This window comes from Musa acuminata, chromosome BXJ1-2 (assembly GCF_036884655.1).
Source record: "Musa acuminata AAA Group cultivar baxijiao chromosome BXJ1-2, Cavendish_Baxijiao_AAA, whole genome shotgun sequence".
Lineage (NCBI taxonomy): Eukaryota > Viridiplantae > Streptophyta > Magnoliopsida > Zingiberales > Musaceae > Musa > Musa acuminata.
This window is the reverse complement of record NC_088328.1, coordinates 24,098,316-24,122,926: the sequence shown is the minus strand read 5'-3', so window position 1 is coordinate 24,122,926 and position 24,611 is coordinate 24,098,316. Positions and strand designations below refer to the sequence as shown.

Below are 24,611 nucleotides of genomic sequence, written 5' to 3'. Positions count from 1 at the left end.
TTCTTTTTATTTTATCAAAATAAAAACATCTTAGTTGAATATGAAATTGATCGAAAAATTTTATTTCTGTCCATCATTTTCATAGTGATCCAGAATATTATTGTCATGACTTATATTTTTTTGTTAATGTATCCGATAACATTAGGACAAATAGAGTTATTTATTTTACTTTAAGTATAGAGAGAGATTACAATAGCATCCAAGCAAAAATTATAAAATTGTAATACGTAATTAGCATGGGTTTTAGCATGAATTTATTCAAATTATATATATAATTTATTTAGAAAATAAAAAATTATGAAATTACTATTTAGGTTATATTTATTAAAAGATTGAAGTAAGTTAGACAAACTTTATCATGTCATATTTATTAATGAGTTGTGTCACACTTAATTATTGAATTGACTCAAAACTCATAAATAATATAAAACTAGAAAAACTAATGACATCATCATGTATATCATATTTGTATGATACATTAAGAGATTGAGATGAGTTAAACATACTTTATATTGTTACTCTTGAAAAAGATTTGTATTACACTCCATATATAATCAAAATCAAAATAAAATTACGTTACTCCTAATTACGCAGTCGAATGTAGCCGTTCATTTATGGGTGTAACATTATATGCAACACATCTTAAATTTTAACCATCAAATGAAAATATGATATAAATAGGCACTTTACTGATTTTAGGGATTTTTATAGTAAGTTCAATATGTTGCATCATTTTGATAAAATTTGTCCAAAAAACATAAAAGTTATTTTTTATTATTTTTATATTTATATATATATTTTTTAGGTCCAATATAATGAAAGTGAATTGAATATTTTGAAAAAGATGATAAAATATAAATATAAGTGATTTTTGTGAGTAAATTACCCAGAAATCTATTACAGGATCATATCACCGCCGTCTTGTGACGTACATCCACAAATTTCCCTACAATAAAAATCTTCCTTTTCTTGGATCGGACGGCCCGACATCGAGAACCTATGAATTTTAACCGCACGATCTCTTTTCGAGAGAATGACCGTCCGATCGTCTATTCGACCTAAATCCGTCCGTCGAAATATTAGAATTCGATTTAAAAGTAGAGAGGGAGAGAGAGAGAAAGCAATTCGCTTCTTCCTCCCCCTTCTCATCTCCTTGTGCTCGAAAGATTTCCCGCACCCGAATAAAAAATCCACCTTTATCCCCCGCCCTCCACCACCCGTCGCTGCTCCTCTCGGTGGATCTCTGCCGTTTAATTCCCTCTCCGACGCCGGAGATCTTCCGAGGCTCCACGGGACCTTCTTTGGTCTCCACCTCCGGCGATCTGCGGGATTTCCAGTGCTCGATCCAAGTGATCTCCAGCCGTTGGGCATCTGTGCGGGTTCAGATTTTTAAGGAGGACCCGAATTCTGGAGGGGACCTTTTGCAGTTTTCTCGAATTGGTCCTTGAATCGGCGATTGACGACTCCGATGGAGCAAAGTGTTCAACCTGTTGCGTCGGCGTCGACTGATTTCCCTCCAAGAAAGCTCGTCCGCCAGCTGGATTTCACGGCCGCGACTTGTTGCGGAGCCCCGCCTTCGGCGGCCGTACCGGTGGCCCTTGATCCACCGCAGCAACTGCAGCAGCAGCGGCAGCAGCAGCAGCAGCAGCAGCAACGACCGCCGTGGCCCACGCCGGATCCCTTGAGCCCCTCTGTTCCTTCAAATTCTGTGGCTGCGTGAGTTAATATCTAACGGGCTTTTTGAAATCACTATGGATTTGCGAAACTCTTAAAAATCTTAGGTTAGGTTTTGGGAGCTTGAGTTTCTACCTTCTAAGGTTATATAGCGTAGGATGGCCATGAGAGTTTCTCCGCTCCGTCTGAAACTGTCCCTGCAGTGCTCTTATGTTAAGATTCCTCGTATTTTAATTCGGAATGCAATTCGAAATATAATGCCTCAGAAATGTCCTTTTTTGTTTTCGTTCGTTTGTTTGTTTGTTCTTTGTATTTTAGTGTTCTTTTACTTCAGACTACAAGCTTAAATCTTGTTAGATTTGGACATCTTGGCCAGTATTTAATGATGCTAATAATGATGGATTTATAGTGATAAGATTCATCCGTATATTTCATATATGTCATTTAGGACACAGGAGTCTTTCATAAGTACACTATTAATTCTTACGATTACAGTTGAATTAGACTGTCTTCTACAGTAGATGAGAACTTTGAAATTGATTACTCTTTTTTATCAACCTTCTGCTTCTTTTCAGTCATAGTTTTTAGTGGCTAATATGTCTGCTTTCATCCCTTCAACATATTTCTCTAAATGCCCAGGGTATATCAAGCATCAAAGTTCATTCCGAGATATTCTTGTATTGAACATGCTGCAATCTATTAGTTACATTAGTACATCCATATTTTTTCAGTGACATGCAAGTCTTGGGAGGGATACCTATTAATATTCTCGGAGGCATGACTAGCAGTAGAGAAGCTTTTATCTTTACCCGATGTCTCTGTGTATTATTGCTTTTTGTTGCAAAGAAGGGCTCACTATCTTACAACCAACCTCTCCAGGAAGCCAGCATCACCCAAATCAAGGCCACGACCATTACATGATGCAAAAGATGGTACTCCAACAAGAAAGAAGAACTGCAACTGCAAACACTCAAAATGCTTGAAGCTGTAGGTGGAATTAACTTTTGTTATGAAAGTTTTTGTCATCTTCTTAGTTTCATTTTTTTGCATGATAAGATTATGGTGTGTTAACACTTGAATGGCATAGTTACTTCTTTGAGATCATCTATAGTCTAAGGATTGCACAGATGACCAAGAATGCCATAAAACATCATGCCTTCTGGCAGGATAGGACCCCAAAAAAGGAAATCTGTTGTAAATATTGTCAGAAATTATCATCTGTGTCTCTGTTATGCTCCTTTAATCCCTGTCCTCGAGAAGATTTTTTCAAGTAGTTGATTACTAAGACTTCTTAGTTCACTAGCTGCTTCTTACAGCCAAAACAACCATGGAATTTCTAACTTGATACTTATGCTGCGGTGGTAATTTGCAATTGGTATCTTGATTGTGACCCATATTCAGTATTACAATTTCTCATAGCATTAGTTAACTACCACTTAAGATGGTCATTGGATAGACTGACTGATTAAACCTTACTAGTGCAGTAATTGCTACACTGTGATTTCATGTATATGGTTCATCAAGTGCAGGCCTATGTAACACATATTCCTAGACCTCCCATCTAGACAAACACAGAACTCACACAACTTAAATTGTTACATAGCACTTATTGCTGTCTTAGCTACACTTAATTGTAGTAGTCGCAGAGTGTTGTACTTCAGTTGTATGAGCTATGATGTATTATGGTGCCTTCCCCGTCTGATTTCTCTGACTGAGAATTAGCACGGTAAATATTGGATGTATTATGATTATTGATATTCATTAATGGAAAACAGATTTCTGATTAGTCAGGCATGCAACTTGATTATTAATTAATTATGTAAGCGAAGTTCATATGCTAGTGAATTTGTCAGTTTTTGTTGGTAAATTAGTCATATATAAAATTCTTCCTTGTGGGACCTTTAGAAACTAAATCTTGGGTTATGAATAACTTGTTTCCCAAGGAAGTTGTAGATGACTCATGAATAATGTGCAGAGAGACTTCAATAATCGTTTGAATAATTCTGTCTAATTCATTACCCTTATCTCTAGTTTTTTAATTAAGGATATATACATCACAAGAATCCCACTTGATGAAAATAATTAACGAAAAATGCAGGAAAATCTGTAGGTGCTTACTCTGGTTGATAGGTTTTATGCCAGAAGGAGTATTGGTTATTTACTTGCTCATCTAAAATGAATTTTGCTGTGCACTCCAGATAAGGAAAGTTTATGCCTGCAGTCTTGCAGCTAAATGCTTCACAAATATGGAATGGGGACATTAAGTTTCTCTACTATGCTAGAGTTTCTATTTTGCTAGTCGCTTGAAAATTTCAGTGAATATGCAAATACTACTACTAGATATTTTTGTCCCATTCATGCTGAGTTCTGTCTTTTGTGGTATTAAACATAGTCTTGCAATTAAGTGCTTGATATTATGGTTTTATTTATATGTCCTCTTGTAAACTAGCATATTGTCCTTATATTAACTTTTTCATTATTGCATGCTTAGGTACTGTGAGTGTTTTGCGTCTGGAGTTTATTGTGATGGCTGCAACTGTGCAAACTGCTGTAACAATATCGAGAATGAAGCTGCCAGGCGTGAGGCTGTTGAAGCTACTCTAGAGCGCAATCCTAATGCCTTCAGGCCTAAGATTGGAAGTAGCCCACACACACTGCGGGATAGCAGGGTATGTAGTTAATATCCTAGAAGAATTAAATAATTGGTTTGTTTCACAAGGTGTGACATTCAAGATATTTGGCACATTTGGTGATTGGATCTTATATTATACTCTGCATGTAATGACAAATTTTAGCAATTGCGTCCTATGATAACAACAGATTATTGTGAGTTTTGAGCAACTTAGCAATTGTTCTCAGAAAAGAACAACTATATTTTTTGATATTGATGGTTTGTATATGCTCTCAAGGTGGTGATAGGTGATGAGAAATAAGTGATTAGATCAGAGGACATGTTTGTGAAGTTCTCAATCTTCTGCAAGTCAAACAGGCAATTAAGTGATCACGAAAGTTTTGTTTATCTTGTTCTATAAAAAAAATGTTTTAGGACTCCTATCATAAAATCCTTTTAATCTACTTTCAGGATAAGAAATAAAAGTTCCATTTTGCCTAAAGGAATTTTTTTTAATATATGTGCTAATTACTAATATTAATATGTTTATATTTGCTAGGATGAGGCAGGAGAACTTCCTTTAGTGGGAAAGCACAATAAAGGATGTCACTGTAAGAAGTCTGGATGCCTCAAGAAATACTGTGAATGCTTCCAAGCCAACATTCTTTGCTCTGATAATTGTAAATGTATGGACTGTAAGAACTTTGAAGGGAGTGAAGAGAGGAAGGCTCTTTTTCGTGGTGATCATGGGAGCATTCTTTACATGCAGCAGGCAACCAATGCAGCCCTGAATGGGGCTATTGGTCCCTCCGGGTTCATGTCTCCCTCAGCACCAAGGAAGAGAAAAAACCAAGTGCTGTTAGCTGGTGCATCAGTAAAGGATCAACCCACTCAAAGGCTTGCACAAATTCCACAGGTAATTTTCTGATATTTGCAATATTATAGAGATTATTTTGTTATTTTACTTGTTATTTCCATGAAATTGGTACTAAATAATCAGACAAAAATTTATTGTTCACTTCAAATTTTGCATTGCATGGATTGATTGAAAATCTGGATGATTGCCCATGCGATGGCTAAGTTAACTTTGTCCAAAGGGCTTTTCTGACAGGCATTTATAGGCAATGAAAGAAGATGTAACAGTGATTTATTGTCGCTCTTCTGACTTGCACATGACTGCTTGATTAACCTTTGCCGAACTTTACATTGGAGAATAATTTTTATCATTGTTGTTACCAATGCTACTCTGCATTTATCAGGCTAACGCTTCAGCATCGGGCTCTTCTTTTGCTTCCATTCCTGTGGCTTGTGCTATTAATACTGCTCCTGCGGCATCCACTAAGGTCACTTACAGGTTAAAGTCAATCTACCAATATTTTTCTTCTTTATTTAATTAATCTTGTTTGTGGAACTTTTGAATTGTTGTTTTTTTGTGCCTTCAAGGTTTAATTTTTGTTGGTCATCTGAAGGTCTCTTCTAGCAGACATAGTCCAACCTGAGCACGTTAGGGATCTGTGCAAGCTTTTGGTGGTAGTGTCTGGAGAGGTTGCCAAAACATTTTCCGGTATGACTGCCACAGTAATTGACAGTTTTCAATAACTGATTCATACAGTATTCTGGTACACTTTGGACTATCAATTTGAGTAATATTGCTGCAGAATAGAACAAGCTAAACATACAAACACCTCCATCCTATGTCGGCTTGCAACTGTTATGTTACCCATGTCACCACAAAAAACTGTTCCATGACACATTAAAAAAAAAGAAGTGGACAGTCATGATTCTTTCATTGTTTACATATTTAATTATTGAAAACCGTTGCAGTATAGGACAAGTTAAACATGCTTACATCTCCATCCTATGTCAGCTTGCAACGGTTATGTTACCCATACGTGACACATATCAAAAGAATGAAGTGGACAGTCATGAGGAGAATTTTGTTCTTCCATTGTTCACATATTTAATTATTCGAAACTAACCCAGTCATTCTAATGCTTTATGTATTTTTTTCATAAAGGAAAAAGAGTTTTTGAATATATTTCTTCGTTCTGTCTTAAATTCTTTACTAGATTATTTATTTTCTTCTGGAAATTTTATAAAAACAGTTGTTATGCTTCTTTCTTTCTATGCATTTTCTATTTGCTGACCTATTATTATCTTGAGCTCTGTTGATTCATTTGATATTTTTACTTTCTGATCATACACTTGGATTCTGAATATATAGTAACCATTGTTTGGTTCTTGTTAAATTGCAAGTAATGCAACCGTCAGAATGCTACTGTTCCATTGAAACATATCTTATATGGTAATGAACAAAGTCCGAAGCTGGGGCCTGGTGAATGTGCTCATCGAGTAGCCTTCTAGAATGTTTGACTACTTCTCTCTTTCTGGACATCAAAGTCAGAGAAAATCTATATTTTGTAAATTAGCATGGAAGATACAAGGTGCAGGATTTTCTGATAAATGAGGGTTTGAATCGTAATTTTACTAAAAACATTGGTTGTGAAATAAAATACTTCAACAAATGCATGTTTCATCAGTGTTTGTGCGGAACTTAATATAGTATATAATTAATTATTTTGGAGTTTCATGAATGCTAGAATTTAAGATACTTCGGTCGAAAGATTTGGTTTTTGCGATATTGGTGTTGACCAATTTCTACTTGATCAAAATTTTCTTTTGCTAACTAACATATGCTGATTTTGTTGGCTATATGTTGCTGCTGAGTCTGAATTTGGGTTCTTTATGGGTCATTTACCTTTGATTCCGTCAAATCCTTATTCTCTGACGTAAAATGTTTCAGACAGAAGAGTTCAGGAGAGGTTAGAAGAGAAGGAAGGTCAAGATGAAAGCTCTCTCATACCACCAAATCATGACAGAGATCAGAGTCAGAAAGATCCAGACATGCAGAATGCATTAGTGGATGAGTATTCAAGTGGAATTCCTATAGACAAAACTAACACCGAAGAGTCTGGATCTGATTCTGGGGATGGACAGAAGGGTGAACGGTCGATGTCTCCTGGTACACTGGCACTGATGTGCGATGAGCAAGACACAATTTTTATGACATCTCGAGCTACTGGTACAGCTCCAAGATCTTCCAACGACCAGAGCATGTCAGAGGTCTATGCGGAGCAAGAAAGGTGTGTATTAATGGAGTTCAGAGACTATCTCCACAAGCTAGTTACCTATGGACGAATGAAAGGTAAACATTTTCTCCTTGTGCCGTGGTAGTAGAGATAAATAGTTTTAACTGTGAGTCTGCTGATTATGTCATTTCAGAATGACCATGGATCATTTTGTTCTTTCATCTATGTTTGTTTCTTCTGAAATTTGAAGTGTCTTTTGACCACGAAAGGTGGACATTTGTTTTATGTGAAATCTTTGTTTTGACCGTTTGTCTTGCCCAGATTCTGAACCTGATTCTGTCATCCAAGTGTTTTTTCTGTTGTTATCAGAAAGATGTGATCTTTTTATTATCCCCAGTTAGCCTGTTTGAATGTTTGGGAAGTATTAGTAGCAGGATAATCTTGTTGTGAGGAATGACTCATTTTGCTATTAAGTTGAAATTCTAAAATGGCAACTTCATGCAGTTTTGAGAGTCTCTTTCTCTAACCTGAATTGACACAAAAGTCATTATGTGATAAAGTGTCTCAGTTATAATGAAAATCATTTTCTCTCGATTGTCCAAAGGTGCCATTGAATAATGATGTTTTAATTATTTAGACTAAGCAGTATACAATTTCTTGTTTTTGCATTGCTAGTTCAGATCCGATGCTTTCTTCTCTGACGTGTTGCAGAAGAGAAGTACTCATCCATGTCTGCGAAGTATGAAACACCTTATCATATGGAATCAGCTCAAAATGCCGCTGCTAGAACTACAATGCCAACTGCTATGGAGATGCCTCAGATGTTGAAACCAATCCCTGCTTATCCTAATAAGCATACTCCTATCAGACAAGCAGCCATAGGAAATGGCGACATCAAACCTAAGATTGAGAAATCGGATACGTGAACAAGTAAGCGAGTCTCAGAACCCATCACTGCCTCATTCTATAATATTCTGATATGCTGCTGGAAGCATATATTAACTTTTTTCTTTCTTCATTTTTGTTGCAATTTATAATTAGTCTGTTAGAATTGACATCAATTGATCATTTGCTTTTCCTTAGTTGATCAACTCTTTGCTTTTTATCTGTTCATCAGGTCCTTCTTATTGGAATCTTGCCTCCGGATATTGCTCACATTTTTAATCAAAACCTGTGACATCATAAGGAATCTGAGGGGCTGCATACATGGTAATAAAGCATGCCTCTGAACATAGTAGATGGATGATTCATAGTTGAAATGACAGAGTTTGGCAAGCAGGTTGCTTTTTAGACCTGAAGATGATGGTTTAGTGCAGGTGCTATTAGCTACAGGTCTCGAAGTCTTCTTTAGTCATTCATATTTTTTTGATGTATTTGATGCTTCAACTGAAGTAGAGGATGGTTCATCACCACTTGATGATGTCTGACTCCCATGTATCGGCTATAATGTCACTCAAATTTCAATGTATCCGAACATTTAGGGAAATGTAACAATTGAGATTCTAAAGCCAATTGAATTGGCGAAAAGTAATTTTGAAGTGATGGAAGCTCAAACTTCCCTTAAAACTACTACACATGGCTTGTGAGACGTTTTGTCTGCTGCTGCCTTCACAAGCCTGTCACTCTTATCATCTTCTTTGGCTATTATTGTTACGCTCTGTTACGATTTCACTCACTCACCAAATAAATTGTATCGTGCATGAATCACTATCCCAAAATTCATTGTATAGGATTACAAATCATCATTAGTTATCATTGGGTTACATTTCATGTAGTTTTGATTCAACCAAACTGATAAATCTATTAGCTCGATAATTATACTTCAAGCTCAAATAACAATGTGGCAGCATTATCATTAAGAAAAAATGAGTTTCAATGAAAGATTGAGTCACGTGCACATCTATCAAAAACGGAATATAAGGAGAGGAGAATATTTTTATTTATATTATAAAATATTTTTTTCTTAAATCTATATAAAAAATATTATTTTACTATTAATCGAGGCTCGTTACTGTTTTACTCAAAATTCTCACTTTCATTAAAATACGTCTTCCCCATTTCCAGGGGATATTAATCCCCGATGATCAAATCCATCTCCCTTTTCCCGATCGTTTGACATGGGCAATCTCCATGCTCTTTTCCTATACAGATGTCAGCCCAAACAAACGATGCCCCTTTGACTATCCTTTGTTGATAAGAGAAGGAACCAATCGATCATCAACATAAATGAACCCTTGAAGGAGTCATCAATCTCCCACAATCGATCGTCCAAGTATAAAAGCAAACACCCGAAACCCAAAAGGGGGACGAAAAAAAAAAGCCTACTATTCTCATTCCCACTACTGATTCTATCATTGGAGGGGTCGAGTTGGAAATTTTCACGATGCTAATCTCATGTGTAGGAATCTCGATAAAATCAAGACACACCTCGGTTCGACTCCAGAATCCCGAGGAAGGTCCAACCACCTCGGTCCAAGCGTAGAATTCACCTCGAGCGAACAAGCGACACCTCAAGATCATTCTAGTCGGTTCGCCTCACCCCATTAGCATTCAAGAGCGTTAAGTAAGCTTTCAAGACGAGCTTATACTTTTGGGATGGAACTAGGTCGTATCGACTCCCCGGTCAACAATATTATGGTTGTAACATATAGGTATTTATGTATATTTGTGTATAATTTTGTGTCTTTTTCCTATGCATCTATCTGGATAAGCCAATCTCAACTCGACTCACGTGGCATTCCCTCACTGGATTCTCCCATCACCCGCGCCACCACCTGCAATTGGGACTCACCACAGCCTCGTAGATATAGGAGAGCGGATAAAGATTCGCGCAGCAGCAACGTGAGGCAAAGAACGCAGTCCTCGGAATCTTAGCAGCAGCACCACGCGAAGGACGCAGCAATGGCCTCCCTCACCGCGGTCGCGGCCGTGCAACCTGTGGCCGTGAAGGGCCTCGCAGGGAGCTCCTTCAACGGCAACAAGCTCGCACTCAAGCCCTCCCGCCGCATCGCCTCTCGCGCCAACCTCAGGTACGATTCCTTTACCTTTCTCGTCGAACGCAATGGACGCGATCGAACTCCGATCTTGTTGGTAGCAGGCCTGGCGCCGCCGTGGTCGCCAAGTACGGGGAGAAGAGCGTGTACTTCGACCTCGAAGACATCGGCAACACCACGGGCCAGTGGGACCTCTACGGCTCCGACGCCCCTTCGCCCTACAACCCACTCCAGGTAGGCAAACCCATACCTCCTCCCCTCGGCTACGGTTGATGCCGACCATGTGTTTGTGGAATTGCAGAGCAAGTTCTTCGAGACGTTCGTTGCTCCTTTCACCAAGCGGGGTCTGTTGCTCAAGTTCTTGCTGCTGGGTGGCGGCTTTTCGATAGCCTACCTGGGATCCACCGCCTCCGGCGACATACTACCCATCAAGAAGGGCCCGCAGCTGCCTCCTACTCCGGGGCCTCGCGGCAAGATCTAAGCGATCGGTGTAAACATCAAAGAAGCTCGATTATTTCCTTTGTACTCTGTTCCAACTTTATGCTCGTCGTGTGTGAACAAAGATCGACATGGAATGCTTCTTTTGGGCTCACTTTGGGCAACTCGATCAGATCGAATTTATTGGAATCTCAACTCCATCATTTCACTTCGATCATCATCATATAAATAAATTCTTCGAGACTATTTTCTTAATTGAATTCCTGAAGCTATGAACAGTTGTTAACAATTAATTTGATGGAATGAACCTTATTTTCTCAAAAAATTTCTGTGTCAAAGTAAGGAAAAAAAATCCATATAATGCTCTTCGATCTTCATAAAGCAAGAAACTTATGGTACAAAATCTCTGTAAAATGCATCTCTTCTCTCTCTCTCTCTCTCTCTCTCTCTCTCGTCTTTTCTGTGGGCTTCTTGAAAGCTCAAGCCTCCCATGTCTCTAACTTCTCTAAGTTGGAAAGCTTGTTGTTGGCCACCACAATGCTTGGAGGCTGTTTCACCAGCTTTCCATCTTCGTCTTCCTTCTTTGTCTGGGTGTCGATATCGAATTGCCAGCCCATGAAATCCGACAGCGTCATGGAATTGTTGGCTTCCATGTTATTAAGCTTATCGATCTCCTCTGCTGGATCAAGCGGCGTCGCTATTCCTGCAGTTGGCTCCGAATCTGCCACCGAAGGGCTCGTCTTGGAGCCATCAAGACTTTGATCTCGAGTAACGGAGTCTGCATGGAGAACATCTTCTATCCGCGACATCACGGTGAAAGCTAGACTTTCCAGAATCCTGGAGTAGCTCTCCAGGATCGAGTATCCCACGTCCTGCACAAGGGGAGTCGCATGTTTACGGCAGCAGAAGAAGTCGGACGGTGCGAGTACCAATTCTTGGAGTTCTACGTACCTTGCTGTACTGAATCTTGCTTATGTCCAGTGCTGATTGGGGGATGCCGGGGAATCTGTGCTTGAGGATGAGTAAGATCGTCTCTGCTCTGTCTTCGAACTGTTCTCGTTTCTCCATGCTAATAGCCGAGCTTATAGCCGAACCCCACGTCGACTTGGCGTCCTTGTTGTTCATCTTCCTCTTCCAAATGACGACCGATGCTTCGATCCGGTTCTTGAGGTCCAGGATCTTGTGCTCCGTGGACAGGTCTACGGATGCAAGGAATGTTTCGGCATCGAAATCCTCGTCGGTGATGTTCTTGTAGAGGGTTTCTCCGAGGCTTGACCTTCCGTTCTGTGCCATGAGAAATGATCAGCATCCATCCATGGCAGAGACTGAGGCGATGATTATGGTGAGTTGGAGCAAAAAAAGCATTGCTCGAGTGAACGAACACCTTTGGGAGGGATTCGATGTAGTCTTCTGGAATCTCCATTTCCATTATAACATTGGCATTGATAGCCATAGCTGCTTTGAGCACTTGGTTCACCAGCTCCTTCTGATGCTGAATCCATTTTCTTGAGGCCTCTGATAACCCACCGGGGGGGACTCTCACGGTAGGGAGCCACCACTTGTCATCGGTCCTCTGCACGTTCCCCTTCTCAGACTCATCCGCATCCCTGGACACATACCAGAACTCGTTCTTCTGCTTGAAGTTGTCGAGGTACTCCTGCACAAGTGTCGAGATCGGTATCAGAACAGAGTGAAGCGGAATGTTCGTGCGGGGATCATCTTTCTTGCTTACGATGAGCATTGCGTCGAGCTTCCTCAAGGCAGGAATGTTCATGCGAAGATCTTTGCGTTGCTGAGTTATCATTATCTGTGAAGAGCATGATGATGTAAGTGTTTGATCTTTGGATTTAAGGTCAAGGAGGGCTTCCGGACGTCGATAGTTACCTCCATGCTCTTTCCATCTCCTGAAACCTGCTGTGAGGGAACAAATTCCACGATATGGTCAGAGACGGATAAGAGCCAATCGACTTCTTTTCTCCACCTTGCCTTCCTTTCCTCTGGCATGGGTTCCAAGCGCCGCTGCTCTCCGAAGACAGAAGCTGAATCAAGCAGGAGCAAGAGAGGGAGGGAGAGAGAGAGAATGATCAGAATAGCTGAATAGCTGTAATAATATGTATTACTGCGTATTAGACAAAACCTGCAAGATTGGTGATGGCATTAGAGAGAGCAAGAGCTGAGGAAACTCCTGTTCCTCCACCTGACATGTCCTCACCGAGAAGAAGCTTCGCAAACTTCTCCTTCATTAGCTCCATGTCTGACAAAAGTCCATGAGGAAAACTCAAAAGGCTATGTATCTTCACCATAAAATAAGAAAAGCAAAACAAACATTGGATTGCATTAAGGATATTATGTAGATTAGTTCACGAATTAGATCTTGTCTTCTCAGCCTAAATTTGAACACCCAATCCTTCATCTGCCTTACCTGATGGAGGACCGTTTCCTGCACAATCCTTTCTCATCCTTCCTTGATTTCTGGGGGGGTTCCTTCCTCGGGCGACCGATCAAACGCAACACCAATCTACTGGCCCTCTACAGAGTTGTCAGCGGTTCTTAAGCCCTGGCTTCTGAAGAACACCTTGATCTCCTCCTTAAAAGATCTGTTCCCTTCCTCATTATCCGAAAAAAGCTCTGCGCTCAGCGCCTCGAGGTCTCCAGCGTCGCCTTAACATGCACTTTCAATCTGTCAAGGCTATGTCCTCTCGTGAGAAACCCGACCTTCACACGTCTGCCACCGAAGGTGATCGATACACTCGAGAAGCAACCGTGTCTTCTCTCGGATTGTGCATGCGCATGGATTTAGATTGAGCAACAGAGGAAGATGCATATATCTCCGCCCCCCCTCTCTCTCTAAGCCAACATATGGAAGGCAACGCAGGCTGAAACTTGTTGGTGTAGCGGCTAAGGTTGCACAAAGAAAAGCCCTTCTCTCACGAGGAGACGAATAGAGGGAGGGGGAGACACAGGTTGAGGCCTTGTCTCTGGGAAGCAGTGCAAGAGATAGGGAAGAAGGCGACCTCCACCATGCACCCAGAAGGAGTGGACGTGGGGTGCATGTCGAGGAAGAGAAGGGAAGGTTGAGGGACGAGAATAAAATAGAAAGGAGGTTATGAAGTGGATGGTCAGTATTGTGGTCTCAACATTCTGAGGCTGACAACAGCGAGCCCTGCAATTATGGTTGGTAGGGCAGTTTCCCCCTTTCACGTCGATATTTCTCTTCCCATGACAAAGATACCCTTTCTAAGCTCATCGAGAAGACGATGTTTTCAACCATTCTTTTACCTGACATTGTTAAATTATCTTAATTTAAGAGTATTTTTATTGATTGGTCTTAAATAAATTACTGTCAATCAAAAGGTAATGAACTTGTAAAACTACGTTGGAAACGTTTCTCGAATAATGCTCGTATGATGTTTAAGTTAGTTGGGGATTGAAATAATAATATATATGTGTGAAGAACGTATTCGGGGAGAAAACTCTTTTTTTCATAATTATCGATGGTTACCGAGAATAGTTGGATATTGTTGTCATGCTTAATTAGCGATGGATCATCATTATTATATCACTAGTCTCTCGTCTCATCGAATACAGATAGATCAAGTCAGAAAACAACGATCTAAGTTAATCTATCGATATCAAAATAAATTCCGTTAATTAATTGTCGTGGTGTGAGAGTTATGAAGTTTTAATCCGTGAATCCCGAGCTTTAGAGTGTCATCTTCCTTTGATTGGTGTAGGGAGGCTGATGAATTCTCATGGTGGTATTGATAGTTCATCAGGAAAGCTCATGATTGCTAGCTCAAGCAAACGAGCTCTGCTTTCCTTGCACTGCATGCTACTTGTGGGCCTACAGAGCTTGAAGATTGACAGCCTAGTAACTCAGATGGCAAATGGAAGAAGACAGAGCAAAGGAGATGGGACTACCCCGGCAAACTGTCACCACTGCCAATGCAGCTACGTATCTTTTCTCAGATGCATTGATGTGCTGCTCGACCAGCTTTCCAACATGTCATGGACCACACCAAAAGAGAAAGTAAAAGAAAAGAGGTGCAGGTAAAAAGAAAACACTAAGAATTATCCATCTCCTACTGCTCCATCAAACAACAATGAGTAGGAACAAAAGACAAAGGAGGCTTGTAATGATGGCAACTTATGTTTGAGATCAGACCTGAGATATCCAGTTCCTATTTCATTCCATCATGTAGTATTTCCATGTCGTTACCATATTCCTCTAAGTGCATGGAAACCATTGCTTCACATCGCCGCAAGAGTTTCTTGTGGCAGAACCTTTCCTGTTTTAATGAAGCTCTGGGAAGAACTCTTGCATTAATTACATGTTTTAAGGGAACATTCACTAATAAACTTTGGGTGGTCCAAATCCTCCCTTCTTCCTTGAAAAAGAAGAAGACATCTCAACAAGAATCCATGATTCAGATTAGCCCCACAGTGATCGATATGCTCATGACAGGGAATTAACTACATGAACTCTCTCGTATTAAAATGAAAGGGAAGGAAAAGGCAAACACTGCTAGCAAACAGCAAAAGTCTTCAGATCTCTGTGTTCTCCTTTCTTACTCATTACGCCAACTTTGACCCACCAACATTACTGGGATTCAATGAGCTCAGTCTGTGAGAAGACCAGCAGGTAGCAAAAAACCTAAATCTGCTGTTTCGCTGAGACAGAGAGGGAGTTAACGTGACACGTTTGTGATCTCAAGGAGCCAAACCGGGAGTGGAGACACAGCAGCATGGGGGACTCCTGATGGTTTCAGCCACCTTTCTTTTTCTTCTTGGCTTCCACCCTCAGCTCATATGCCTCCTGTTTCAGGTAGCTCTGTTCTCTCCACTTCTCGCTTTGAAGCCAGTGTTAGCCCGCATATATAGATTATAGCCGGTCATTTTGTCATGATATGTACAGATCAAGAATTAGTGGAGTTCCAAAACCAGAGAGCTTTTCACTTCTACTGGAATATTTGTTTTCTTCCTTGACAACTGGAATTTTGTTCTCAGACAATTTAAGGTTAGTAGCTTATGGGTTTTAACGATCCTGTTCTTGTCGGCAGAAACAAACAATTGACTTCTGCGGGTGGTGGATTCCCTGGAGAGGTTGTCGAGGCCTGGATTGCACTCCTTTTGATGGTAAGAAGAAGAGGAGGCAATGGCCTCCCCTCCAGGGAGAACAGTGACGTGCAGCTGTTGGAGGTATCCAAACCAGCTCGCAAGCTGAGTCACATGATCAACACATGGTTCGGGGTGGCAAATCTTGATGGAGGATCGAAATGTATCGGCAACGGTCATCTGAAGGATGCTTTGGACGCTGAGGAATCACTGAAGCTTCAATCGAGGAAGACGATTCCTCGCCAAAGAGAATTCATGGAGGGAGCACACATCGGTCATGAGTTAGAGCAGCCACATAGGTACGCAGTGAACAGTTACAGCTGTAGGCTGCAGGAAGAGAAGCTCTGCAGTAGTCTTTCATGGAGGAGTTCCGGTGAGGGGATGAAGAAGGTGATCGGAGAGGGTCTCCATGGTCAGAATCTACTGCAAATCTCTTCCGACGACGAGAAGACGTCTTCCAGCCGGTCATTGGGAGTATATTTCAGAAGTGCACTCGGTTCATCCTATCATGAGACAGAGGGGGGAAGAAAGAATTCTACCGCTGCCTCGGAGCAGCCAGTGAAGATGAAAGCTCCGAGCCTGATTGCAAGGCTGATGGGCTTGGAAGAAGTCCCTGCAGACGCTGCCGAAACCATACGAAAGGAACAGATCAGGGAGAATCTAAATGCACCAAGATCAATGTTTCATGTTGGGAAGCCTGAGGCAGGAAGGTTGCTGTTGTCTAAGCAGAGTCCGAAACCGGAGAGAGTGACTCTACGGAGCATCATCGAACGAGAAAAGATCGAGCGGCTCGTGAAGAGAGGCCAAGAAATAGGTTGCCGAAATCAGTCGGATTCAAACGATACTTCGGCAGATGAACGCTACAGTAAAAGATTCCATATGGATGAAGAAGACCCATCGACTGTTAAGGCAATGCAGTTCCCCGAGAGAGGGGAGCAGCATGAGCTCCTTCCTTCTCGTCCGCCTTCAAGCCAGGAGTCGATCGAAGCCACCAAGGTGGAGCATGACGAGGTCATTGCCAACAGAAGACGGGAGCTAGCACATGAATCGGTGAGAAAAGAAGCAGTGAGCTCGAAGAAGAGCAAAGTAGAGTCGTCCAAGACGAGTAAATTGCCAGCTTCTGTATGCCATGGACAGCAGAAGAAGGAAGCGAATCTTCACAAGAGAAGCTATCAGGGACAGAGGTCATTGTTAGATCGAACGACTCCTCAAAGCAGAAAAGGCCTCAAAGCTGCTGCAGCTCCGTTATCTCAGGCCAAGAAAGCTACAACAGCATCTACCGAGCCCAACAGAAGACCAGCTTCTGCAAAGAGCATTGCCATGAAAGCAGGGGCGACACAGCAGAAGAGTATGATGAAACCCCAGAGGGAAATGGTATCAGGGAATTCCACCAATGCCGCAGCAGAAAAGAGAACAGCTGCAGCAAAACCAGCTCGAAAGATGACCAAGGTCAAGGTATTCCCTTTCATGCCATTCAAATTTTTTTGAGCCCATGAATTGGTCAGCCATGTAGAGATTACTCAAAAGAAAGCGTTCGATACAGAAGATGGCCAAACTAATCTCAGGAATTTTACTCAATTATTGTGATGCTTATTTAGATGAGAACTATGAACACAAAGTTTAACAAACATCTATTTGTACAATCCTACCATACTTTCTTGTAGACTCCAAAGCAGAGAGATGGCCAGGAAATGAGTCCTTCCTGCAAGACAGATGATGACGCATCTGCAATCAACATCTCGCCTGCTGCCGAACCTTCGAAACAGCGAAAGCTGAGCCCAAAATCTTCCAACAATGGTAAGCATTCTTTCATCCTTTCAATCAATTAAGAACTGACGTGTGGTCACGGAAGCATATGAGTTCTAAATAGGCTATTCTCTTATTCTCGCTTGCAGAGAAGACTGGGAAAGACCAGAAAGTCATTCGCGAAGTCATGCCAAAGACCAGCAAAGGTGGAATGGTTTCTGGCAAAGCAGAAGCAGCGGCCGCTAAGCATGTCGGCAATGAACTCATCAGCACCACTACAAGAGCAGATAAAGTAGAACACCTCGAAGCTTTACTGCTCAGCTGCCAGTCATTCCTGCTGCATGCCGACGAGCTGACCCTTGACGCTCATACACCTACGAATCACGGAAAGCTGGACTGGGACGAGGTTGACAAAGATGCTAAGCTCTATTTGGGTTGTGCAGAAGAGTTGATAGAGCGCAAAAGGCAGCACGCGGAGCTCTCTGGCCATCATCCTATGTCGCTGACTCACCGGTGGAGCAGAACAGAGCACGCTTCACTTGATCAGATAGTGGGGGAAATCAGCAAGGGAATTGGGAGACTTGCCAAGTACAGTGAGGCTGACGATGATGTTCCTTACAGAGACAGTCTCTACGTGAGGCTGGAAAGAGATCTCAGATGCAAAGACATGTTGACGAACGCCATGTGGGACGTGGGTTGGAGGAATGGCTTTTGCATGGAAGAAGCATATAACGTTGTCAGTAAGGTGGAAGAGCACATCGTGACTGCACTTGTTGAGAAGGTTGCCATGGAATTGGCGGATGCCATTTTTGTTGGCGACTGTTCTCCAAACTAAAGATGATAAAAGGATTTGGAATGAATGATTGTTTTGTAATCTGCAGCTTAAGCGTCATGAGACATCAGCAACATTAATGTCAAAATTAATCAAGTCATTAATGATTTCATCTTATAATGATAATTGATCCACATGAGCTGCTGACCTCCATATGATCTGAATGAGATGTATACATTCTTCAACCATCAACCATCTGTCCAATGCTTGCTACACATGTTGCTTTCCTTCCCACAAAAGAAACACCAAAGAGATCACCATATAGATTCTTCAGGTGTAAAAAAGTGCTTGGAGTCAGTCAACCACAAATCCCATCCAACGAAGAAAGGATCAGTCTTGTATCATCATGTTAAAAGTCTGATGAGGGTGGATGAACCCTAGAAAAGACAAAAGAACATATGCTTGTTTATCCTTCATATATATATATATAATATCAGGGCATAGACTAATGATTCAAAGACAAAAGAGGCCGGCAATCTTCCTTTCCACCCTATTAACTACTTCCCAACTTTTTCCTACTGTAAGAGAAGAAAGCACATACTCTTCACGGAGAAGAAAAGTAAGATGCAATTTTGAGATGGTTTTTGTCATTTTCTTTTGCAGAAAAGTGCACACTGACTGAAGCAGTAAGACAACCTTTTCAAGTTCTTCACTGAGTGCATTCAAGAATTCCCATCTACTCGGACACTGACATCAACCGAGAAAGGGAGCTGGGAAGAAGCCAAGAGATGTTCATGGTGGTTGTAGAAAGCTAGGACTTGATCTAAGCAGACAGGGATGCCAGAAATGAACAAGTCAATCATTCTCAGGTACAGAACAAGTGTTGTCCTACCGATTGAAAGAGACCAATTTAATTACGTTTAATTCTAGATATATTGTGATGCGCAGCTATCAGTATCTTCTACAGCCCCTCCATCATCGCCAGCATTGCGCGCAGTATCGTCAAGATAAAAAAGATCGAGTCAAAAGCAAGGAAAAGATCGAAGAAAGAGGAGCTCAGCTTTATTCCTTCCACGGATCCGTTTCCCTCATCCGAACTAATTCCAGAACGAATCAGACTCACCTTATTCTGGCGTTCAATCCAACATCATGTGATCATGCTTGTGAGCAGAGCAAATTCCAGCGAGCAAAGAATCCAATCAAATGAGATTTAGATTATCTCTGATAAAATATCCGGTGCATTATATGCAGTCAAAAAACAAAATTTAATGTAAAATTACATTAAAAATTGAGTTTTGGACCCATCTGCCGAAGAAAAGTCAATCTTGGAGCCAAAGAATCTAAGTTCTGGTGCTAACCACAAATTTCTCCATCTTTCTTGCTCAGTAGTACGAGCAAAGCCATTTATTCCCACATGTCCTCCATTACTCCCTTAAAAATCTCAAGTCCATAAGCTTTATATTCTGAGTGCGATCGGAGAAGATTAGGCACAATTTATTTGGACTTTGATGTTGTTCTTAGAGGAAGGGTAGGCAAAATCACCTACTCTATTTATTGCAAAGTGGTCCTGCAATCAACCCAACATAAAAAACAATAAACGAAATATATGCACCACAATTCTTATCTCCACTTTCATTGAGCATCTTGAATTACTTTTGTGATTACTTCATCAGTGCCAAAACAACTTCCATAGCTGAAAACAAAATTTGGAATGTTTCGCTTTGCCATCATATTCTTTGTTGACTTACGCAGTAACATGCTGTAGGCACATGGCGATGATTCATGAACTGAAGACCTCATCACCGCATGAATGGATGACAAACAAAGCTCCATTCCAAAGTTTCCATGTTGTCATTGTTGGGGAATTCTTTTCCCGAGTGGCAGAGTCCACAATTCACACCCAAGTAATGAGAAAAAAGTTTCTTCCGGGAGATGGATAACATCCAAAATGGAAGACCTTTTTTTTCTTGTTGTCAGACAAGCCTTCTTTTTCTTTCTCTTCTTGCTCTCTTTGGGTGGCCTTTCTATCCATTGGGATGAGATGACGATAAAGAGCACTAAAGAATGAAGCCTCTGTTGCCACCTCCCTTATATATACCTCTCTCTCTCGCTTTGCGCCTCCTATCCCTCTCAACCTATCGGGAGTCCTCATCATCTGTCTCTCTCCGATCTCAGCATGGCAGAAGACGAGGAAGCACCAAGCTTCAAACTTTTCGGGACGGTGATCCTAAAGGGGGACGGACTAGGCAAGGAGGAGGAGGCGGCGCAGCCGGCGACGGAGCCGGCCGGGGTGGTGGAGGCGGTGGAGCCGGAGGAGGCGCTGCCATGCCCCAGGTGCAAGAGCAAGAAGACCAAGTTTTGCTACTTCAACAACTACAACGTCAACCAGCCGCGGCACTTCTGCAAGGCCTGCCATCGCTACTGGACCGCCGGGGGCGCCCTCCGGAACGTCCCCGTCGGAGCCGGCCGCCGTAGGGGATGCCCCACTAACCGGCGGAGCACCTGGACCGGGCGACGGCAGGGCGGCGGCTCTTGAGACGGGAGGCGCCGGCGAGGGTTGACCGCGGCCTCCGTTGACTTCCGCGGCTGCAGTTCTTGAGTTACGGTGTGCAGTGCACATAGGGGAAGGATCTGTGTGCAGCTAATTAGTGGCATGCAAGTCTTACTCTCTCAACTTCTGCTTTCCAGTGTCGTTCTGTACAGGCTGAGATCGTGATCTAAATTTTGATAAGTGTTCGATTGTTATGCTCAGAAATTTGTTGAATTTTTCTTGAGACTGTCCAAGAACAGCTTCACAGATTAGGAGAAGGTTCAGATGATCCGAAACTCGTATTCGCTTGCATCTAATGATCAGCAAGTATAGACTATAAAAAACTCTGTTCTTTGTTCTCATCTTACCATGTAATATGAACATGTAGTTGGAGGAAAGATGCCCGAGAAGCATTGGGATCTACGACATGATTTGGTTCTTATCAGGAGGGGCAAAAGTCAAAGAAGGTATGGCCTGTATGATGAGGATAAATTATTAGTGTACATGGAAGGAAGGACATCACCATCACCACCAAGCCTGCTGCTCTCACATGGTTGGAGGTGTGCTACTTCTTACCTTGGTCAATACACTTGGTTTTAGCCTTTACTCAGCTGCCAACCGATGCTTGCAAGTCTCGTCATCATCATGTCCACATATCAGTGCTGCGGAGAGCAGATACCAGCAAATGGCATGTCCCCATGATGTTCTGGATTTTGTGTGTGTGAGAGAGAGAACAGTCGCAGGAAAATGGCATGCGCAACTCAAAATTTAGCCCACTAAAGCTACCTCTGCCAAATCCAGTGCAAATTAGGAGGAACACGTTTTGCGCTTGTGCCTTCACATTGTCATCTTCTAATTAATGATTTTGACCACCGGTCAAAATGACAAAAAAGTTGGTGTTTGTCTAAGAATGGTCAAAGAAGAGTTCGGTCATCATTTAGCTGCTCCTCTTCACTACGATCAAGACAATGCTGGCACTAAATGTGATTATGTTTTTCCCATATACGATATAATACCTCAAAAACACTCGGATTAAAGCTACTGAGATCTGTGGTTCTCCAATTAGATGCAAAAATATATAAAATATATAGCACCCATTTACAGCCCGACAAATAGCATCCACGGATCAATTCGTTCTTAAACAAGAAGGCAATACGAACACCCAATGCAACAGAGACGTAATATATCATATAACCAGCTCACATCATTGTAATCATCTTAGGATTATGGTATGCTGGGCCACGAGAAAGTGACCCTCAGTGCGCGAAGGCAGCGACAAGAGAAGCCACGGCAGAGAGAGCAAGCACGCAGAGACCGGGGCCTGCCGGGACCGATCCGCTCTCCATGGTCGGCGCAGGCGCCGGAGCCTCCTGCGCGTGGACTGCAACAGATGCGAGTAGGAGCAGCAGCAGCAGCAGCAGCGGTACCTTCAAAGAAAGTCTCATGGAGGCTTCCATTTCTCACAGGTAGCAAGCGGTGAGGGAGTGGCTCAAAGGGAAACGAACTCGAGAAGCTGGTTTTAGCTGCGGTGAATGTGAAAAGGTCGAGGATGTGTGTGCGTGTATATATACATCGTAGAGAGAGAGGGAGGTGGTGAAGGCGGAGAAGCGGGGGAAGGAGGAAGAGAGAGCCGTTGGGAAAGGGAAAGATTCGAAAGCGTCGGATCGCAGGCAAAGGCACGTGGGTGGGTCCCGCTGCCTGCCGTGTTGAGTGGAGTAGCCGTTAAAAGGTTCTGCGAACGTGGCGTGCAATGACAAAGAACTAGCAAAACGACATTTGTTATAGCCGTTGTACCAGTAAGTAATAATATGGTGCCGTTTCTTATTTCTGAAATGTATTTTAATTTATCATTTTAAATTTAAGTTTTGGCAAGACTAACAACGACACGTGTTCGGACCGGACCCCCTCGCCAGCTTGACTCACGTAACTGACACGACGTGCCATAGCTTGATGATTTGGGCGATCCCTCGTTAAACTGCTCCCATGATTTAATTCTCCATTCAATTATTTCTCCACATCCGGACATTAATTTAGATATCGGAGAATCTTCATCGGACATATCCGATAATATAGTTATTCATGTCCATTGCTGAATCGAGTCATTTTCGACACCAACCTTTTGTGACTTGACAACATCTAAGATATAAGTCAAATGTATGAGGCTGATTGTTACACGTCATTAGACTGGCTGGATAAGTACTTTTAAAATACTCATCGTTATTATAATGGTAAGAAAATAAAATATATTTTCAGTATCAAACTAAAATATTAGGATAATTAATATTATGGACCTATATGCATGCTATATTAAAATATGTAGGGACAAATATGCTATTTTGGTACTTGTAGAAACCATTTGATTAACCTTAGATGTTAATGGGCACATAAGGCCCATTAAATGGGGGAACATCCGGTAGTCGATGGCGTCGTTACCCAATAAGATAAGCCCATCGGAGGAACAAACGGGATTCGAGCGCATCGGAAGTTGGTCCGACGCTCGCGGTGATCGCCGACGTCCAAGACTCGAGGTGGTGGCTTCCTGGTCTTCCTTCCTCCTTTATTTCTTTAAGCCAGGTCTTTTAGCTCCTCATGAGTTGGTCTTCTAGCTCCTCTTGATATATTTCTTTACCGTAATAATCCCTCGAAATGTGGTGATCTCTGCAAGTCTGGAGTTAGGGTTGGCTATCGCGTACGCCGTGGAACTAGTGTCGTTGAACGTTCTCTGTTTCGTTATTGATCGTTCGATCGCTGCTGTAGGACATTAGTATTCTAAGAAAATAGTCGATCGAGAAACTTTGGGCCAGAATGCTGTCCTTGAATTGGTGGATGACCAATATGTGTCTGATGTGCTTGAGACAACAGTATTAGGCAACGGATTTAGGTAGGAGCAATAGGCTCATCTTCTCTCTGTTTTTCTTTTGTTCGTTTTAATTGTAGATACCTCATGATCTTCTATATCATTATTAATCTCTTTTGTTAACTCATTTATGTTTTATGCCAGTCTTTTTTGTTGTCTCACTATTTTACTTAGAAATTTTTGCTGCCTTGGCTAATTATATATGTTATTGTTATGTTTGTATTGTGCATTTGTATTTGAACAAATTATGATGCATCTATATCTGTATATGACCGTATGCGTATATTTCTACTTATCAATCATCAATTTTCCTGCATGCTCAAGTCAAAATCATAATTATTTCTTTAAAGACAGTATAAGTACCATTGATGTGTGTAACTATAAGTTTTATGATCAACTTTATTGAATGCGTGGTGCTGCGGTTGGCTTCATCTATATGTTTTATGTGAACAAACAGATGCATGCATGATGATCTTGGTGGCGATCACCTGGCATTTGTGACAATATAACATCTCAATAAAAAAATGGTGACAGAGATTTCTCCTTGGTGAATATTTTTTGCATTGTTATGTGTATTCTCGTTAACTTGGTTGATGGTACTGAAGTACTTCTTTTATCAGCTTTTCTAGTAAATTTGATGTACAGAGTATCCTGGTGTGCCCTGGTAATACGATTGAGCTCCAGTCCAGTTGTCCTACAATGCAAAGTTGGTCGATCAACCTTCTCGAATGTCTTCAAGTAAAAGTGAATTTTTTTGTGCCATTTTCTCTGCAATGCCAATTTTAG

General features: G+C 41.6%; 5 protein-coding genes across 7 annotated transcripts; 4 read left to right on the top strand and 1 right to left on the bottom strand.

The window, feature by feature from the left end:
* The first annotated feature begins 1,135 nt into the window (after positions 1-1,135).
* LOC103975968 (protein tesmin/TSO1-like CXC 5) lies at positions 1,136-8,943 on the top strand. Of its 2 annotated transcripts, XM_009391126.3 has the most exons (9): positions 1,136-1,716; positions 2,554-2,661; positions 4,166-4,343; positions 4,845-5,201; positions 5,545-5,639; positions 5,755-5,849; positions 7,089-7,490; positions 8,086-8,304; positions 8,492-8,943. In XM_009391126.3, exons 1-8 carry the CDS (start codon positions 1,469-1,471, stop codon positions 8,298-8,300), a joined length of 1,698 nt encoding a protein of 565 aa, XP_009389401.2. In that variant the 5' UTR covers positions 1,136-1,468; the 3' UTR covers positions 8,301-8,304; positions 8,492-8,943. The 2 variants fall into 2 exon arrangements, with proteins under 2 accessions (XP_009389401.2, XP_064950272.1); XM_065094200.1 differs by lacking the exon at positions 8,492-8,943 and having other exon boundaries at positions 8,055-8,267.
* Positions 8,944-10,169: 1,226 nt separating this feature from the next.
* LOC103975969 (photosystem I reaction center subunit VI, chloroplastic) lies at positions 10,170-10,959 on the top strand. 2 transcript variants are annotated; one of them, XM_009391128.3, is made up of 3 exons: positions 10,170-10,403; positions 10,472-10,601; positions 10,669-10,959. In XM_009391128.3, exons 1-3 carry the CDS (start codon positions 10,276-10,278, stop codon positions 10,846-10,848), a joined length of 438 nt encoding a protein of 145 aa, XP_009389403.1. In that variant the 5' UTR covers positions 10,170-10,275; the 3' UTR covers positions 10,849-10,959. The 2 variants fall into 2 exon arrangements, with proteins under 2 accessions (XP_009389403.1, XP_009389402.1); XM_009391127.3 differs by having other exon boundaries at positions 10,193-10,403; positions 10,469-10,601.
* Positions 10,960-11,098: 139 nt separating this feature from the next.
* LOC135601476 (rho guanine nucleotide exchange factor 8-like) lies at positions 11,099-13,843 on the bottom strand. The gene is made up of 7 exons (XM_065094198.1): positions 13,228-13,843; positions 12,943-13,059; positions 12,690-12,844; positions 12,538-12,612; positions 12,190-12,462; positions 11,757-12,089; positions 11,099-11,677 (listed from the first exon to the last, which is right to left on the bottom strand). The coding sequence occupies exons 1-7, from the start codon at positions 13,262-13,264 to the stop codon at positions 11,285-11,287; spliced, it is 1,383 nt and encodes a 460-aa protein (XP_064950270.1). The 5' UTR covers positions 13,265-13,843; the 3' UTR covers positions 11,099-11,284.
* A 1,566-nt stretch (positions 13,844-15,409) lies between these two features.
* LOC103976363 (uncharacterized) lies at positions 15,410-18,536 on the top strand. Its single transcript, XM_018822164.2, has 4 exons — positions 15,410-15,630; positions 15,866-17,375; positions 17,585-17,717; positions 17,816-18,536. The coding sequence occupies exons 2-4, from the start codon at positions 15,939-15,941 to the stop codon at positions 18,499-18,501; spliced, it is 2,256 nt and encodes a 751-aa protein (XP_018677709.2). The 5' UTR covers positions 15,410-15,630; positions 15,866-15,938; the 3' UTR covers positions 18,502-18,536.
* Positions 18,537-20,614: 2,078 nt separating this feature from the next.
* Positions 20,615-20,974, top strand: LOC135611700 (cyclic dof factor 4-like). The gene has a single exon (XM_065107350.1). It carries the CDS (start codon positions 20,615-20,617, stop codon positions 20,972-20,974), a length of 360 nt encoding a protein of 119 aa, XP_064963422.1.
* Positions 20,975-24,611: the final 3,637 nt, after the last annotated feature.

Bases quoted from the DNA above. Each gene is read 5' to 3' on its own strand.
- LOC103975968 (XM_009391126.3), top strand. From the start codon at position 1,469: ATGGAGCAAAGTGTTCAACCTGTTGCGTCGGCGTCGACTGATTTCCCT. The intron at 4,344-4,844 runs GTATGTAGTTAA...TATATTTGCTAG, and splicing joins ACACACTGCGGGATAGCAGG to GATGAGGCAGGAGAACTTCC. The intron at 5,850-7,088 runs GTATGACTGCCA...AAAATGTTTCAG, and splicing joins GGTTGCCAAAACATTTTCCG to ACAGAAGAGTTCAGGAGAGG.
- LOC103975969 (XM_009391127.3), top strand. From the start codon at position 10,276: ATGGCCTCCCTCACCGCGGTCGCGGCCGTGCAACCTGTGGCCGTGAAG. The intron at 10,404-10,468 runs GTACGATTCCTT...TCTTGTTGGTAG, and splicing joins GCCTCTCGCGCCAACCTCAG to CAGGCCTGGCGCCGCCGTGG. The intron at 10,602-10,668 runs GTAGGCAAACCC...GTGGAATTGCAG, and splicing joins CGCCCTACAACCCACTCCAG to AGCAAGTTCTTCGAGACGTT.
- LOC135601476 (XM_065094198.1), bottom strand. From the start codon at position 13,264: ATGAGAAAGGATTGTGCAGGAAACGGTCCTCCATCAG. The intron at 13,060-13,227 runs GTAAGGCAGATG...GACTTTTGTCAG, and splicing joins AGGAAACGGTCCTCCATCAG to ACATGGAGCTAATGAAGGAG. The intron at 11,678-11,756 runs GTACGTAGAACT...CCCCTTGTGCAG, and splicing joins GCAAGATTCAGTACAGCAAG to GACGTGGGATACTCGATCCT.
- LOC103976363 (XM_018822164.2), top strand. From the start codon at position 15,939: ATGGTAAGAAGAAGAGGAGGCAATGGCCTCCCCTCCAGGGAGAACAGT. The intron at 17,376-17,584 runs GTATTCCCTTTC...ACTTTCTTGTAG, and splicing joins GAAAGATGACCAAGGTCAAG to ACTCCAAAGCAGAGAGATGG. The intron at 17,718-17,815 runs GTAAGCATTCTT...TCTCGCTTGCAG, and splicing joins CCCAAAATCTTCCAACAATG to AGAAGACTGGGAAAGACCAG.
- LOC135611700 (XM_065107350.1), top strand. From the start codon at position 20,615: ATGGCAGAAGACGAGGAAGCACCAAGCTTCAAACTTTTCGGGACGGTG.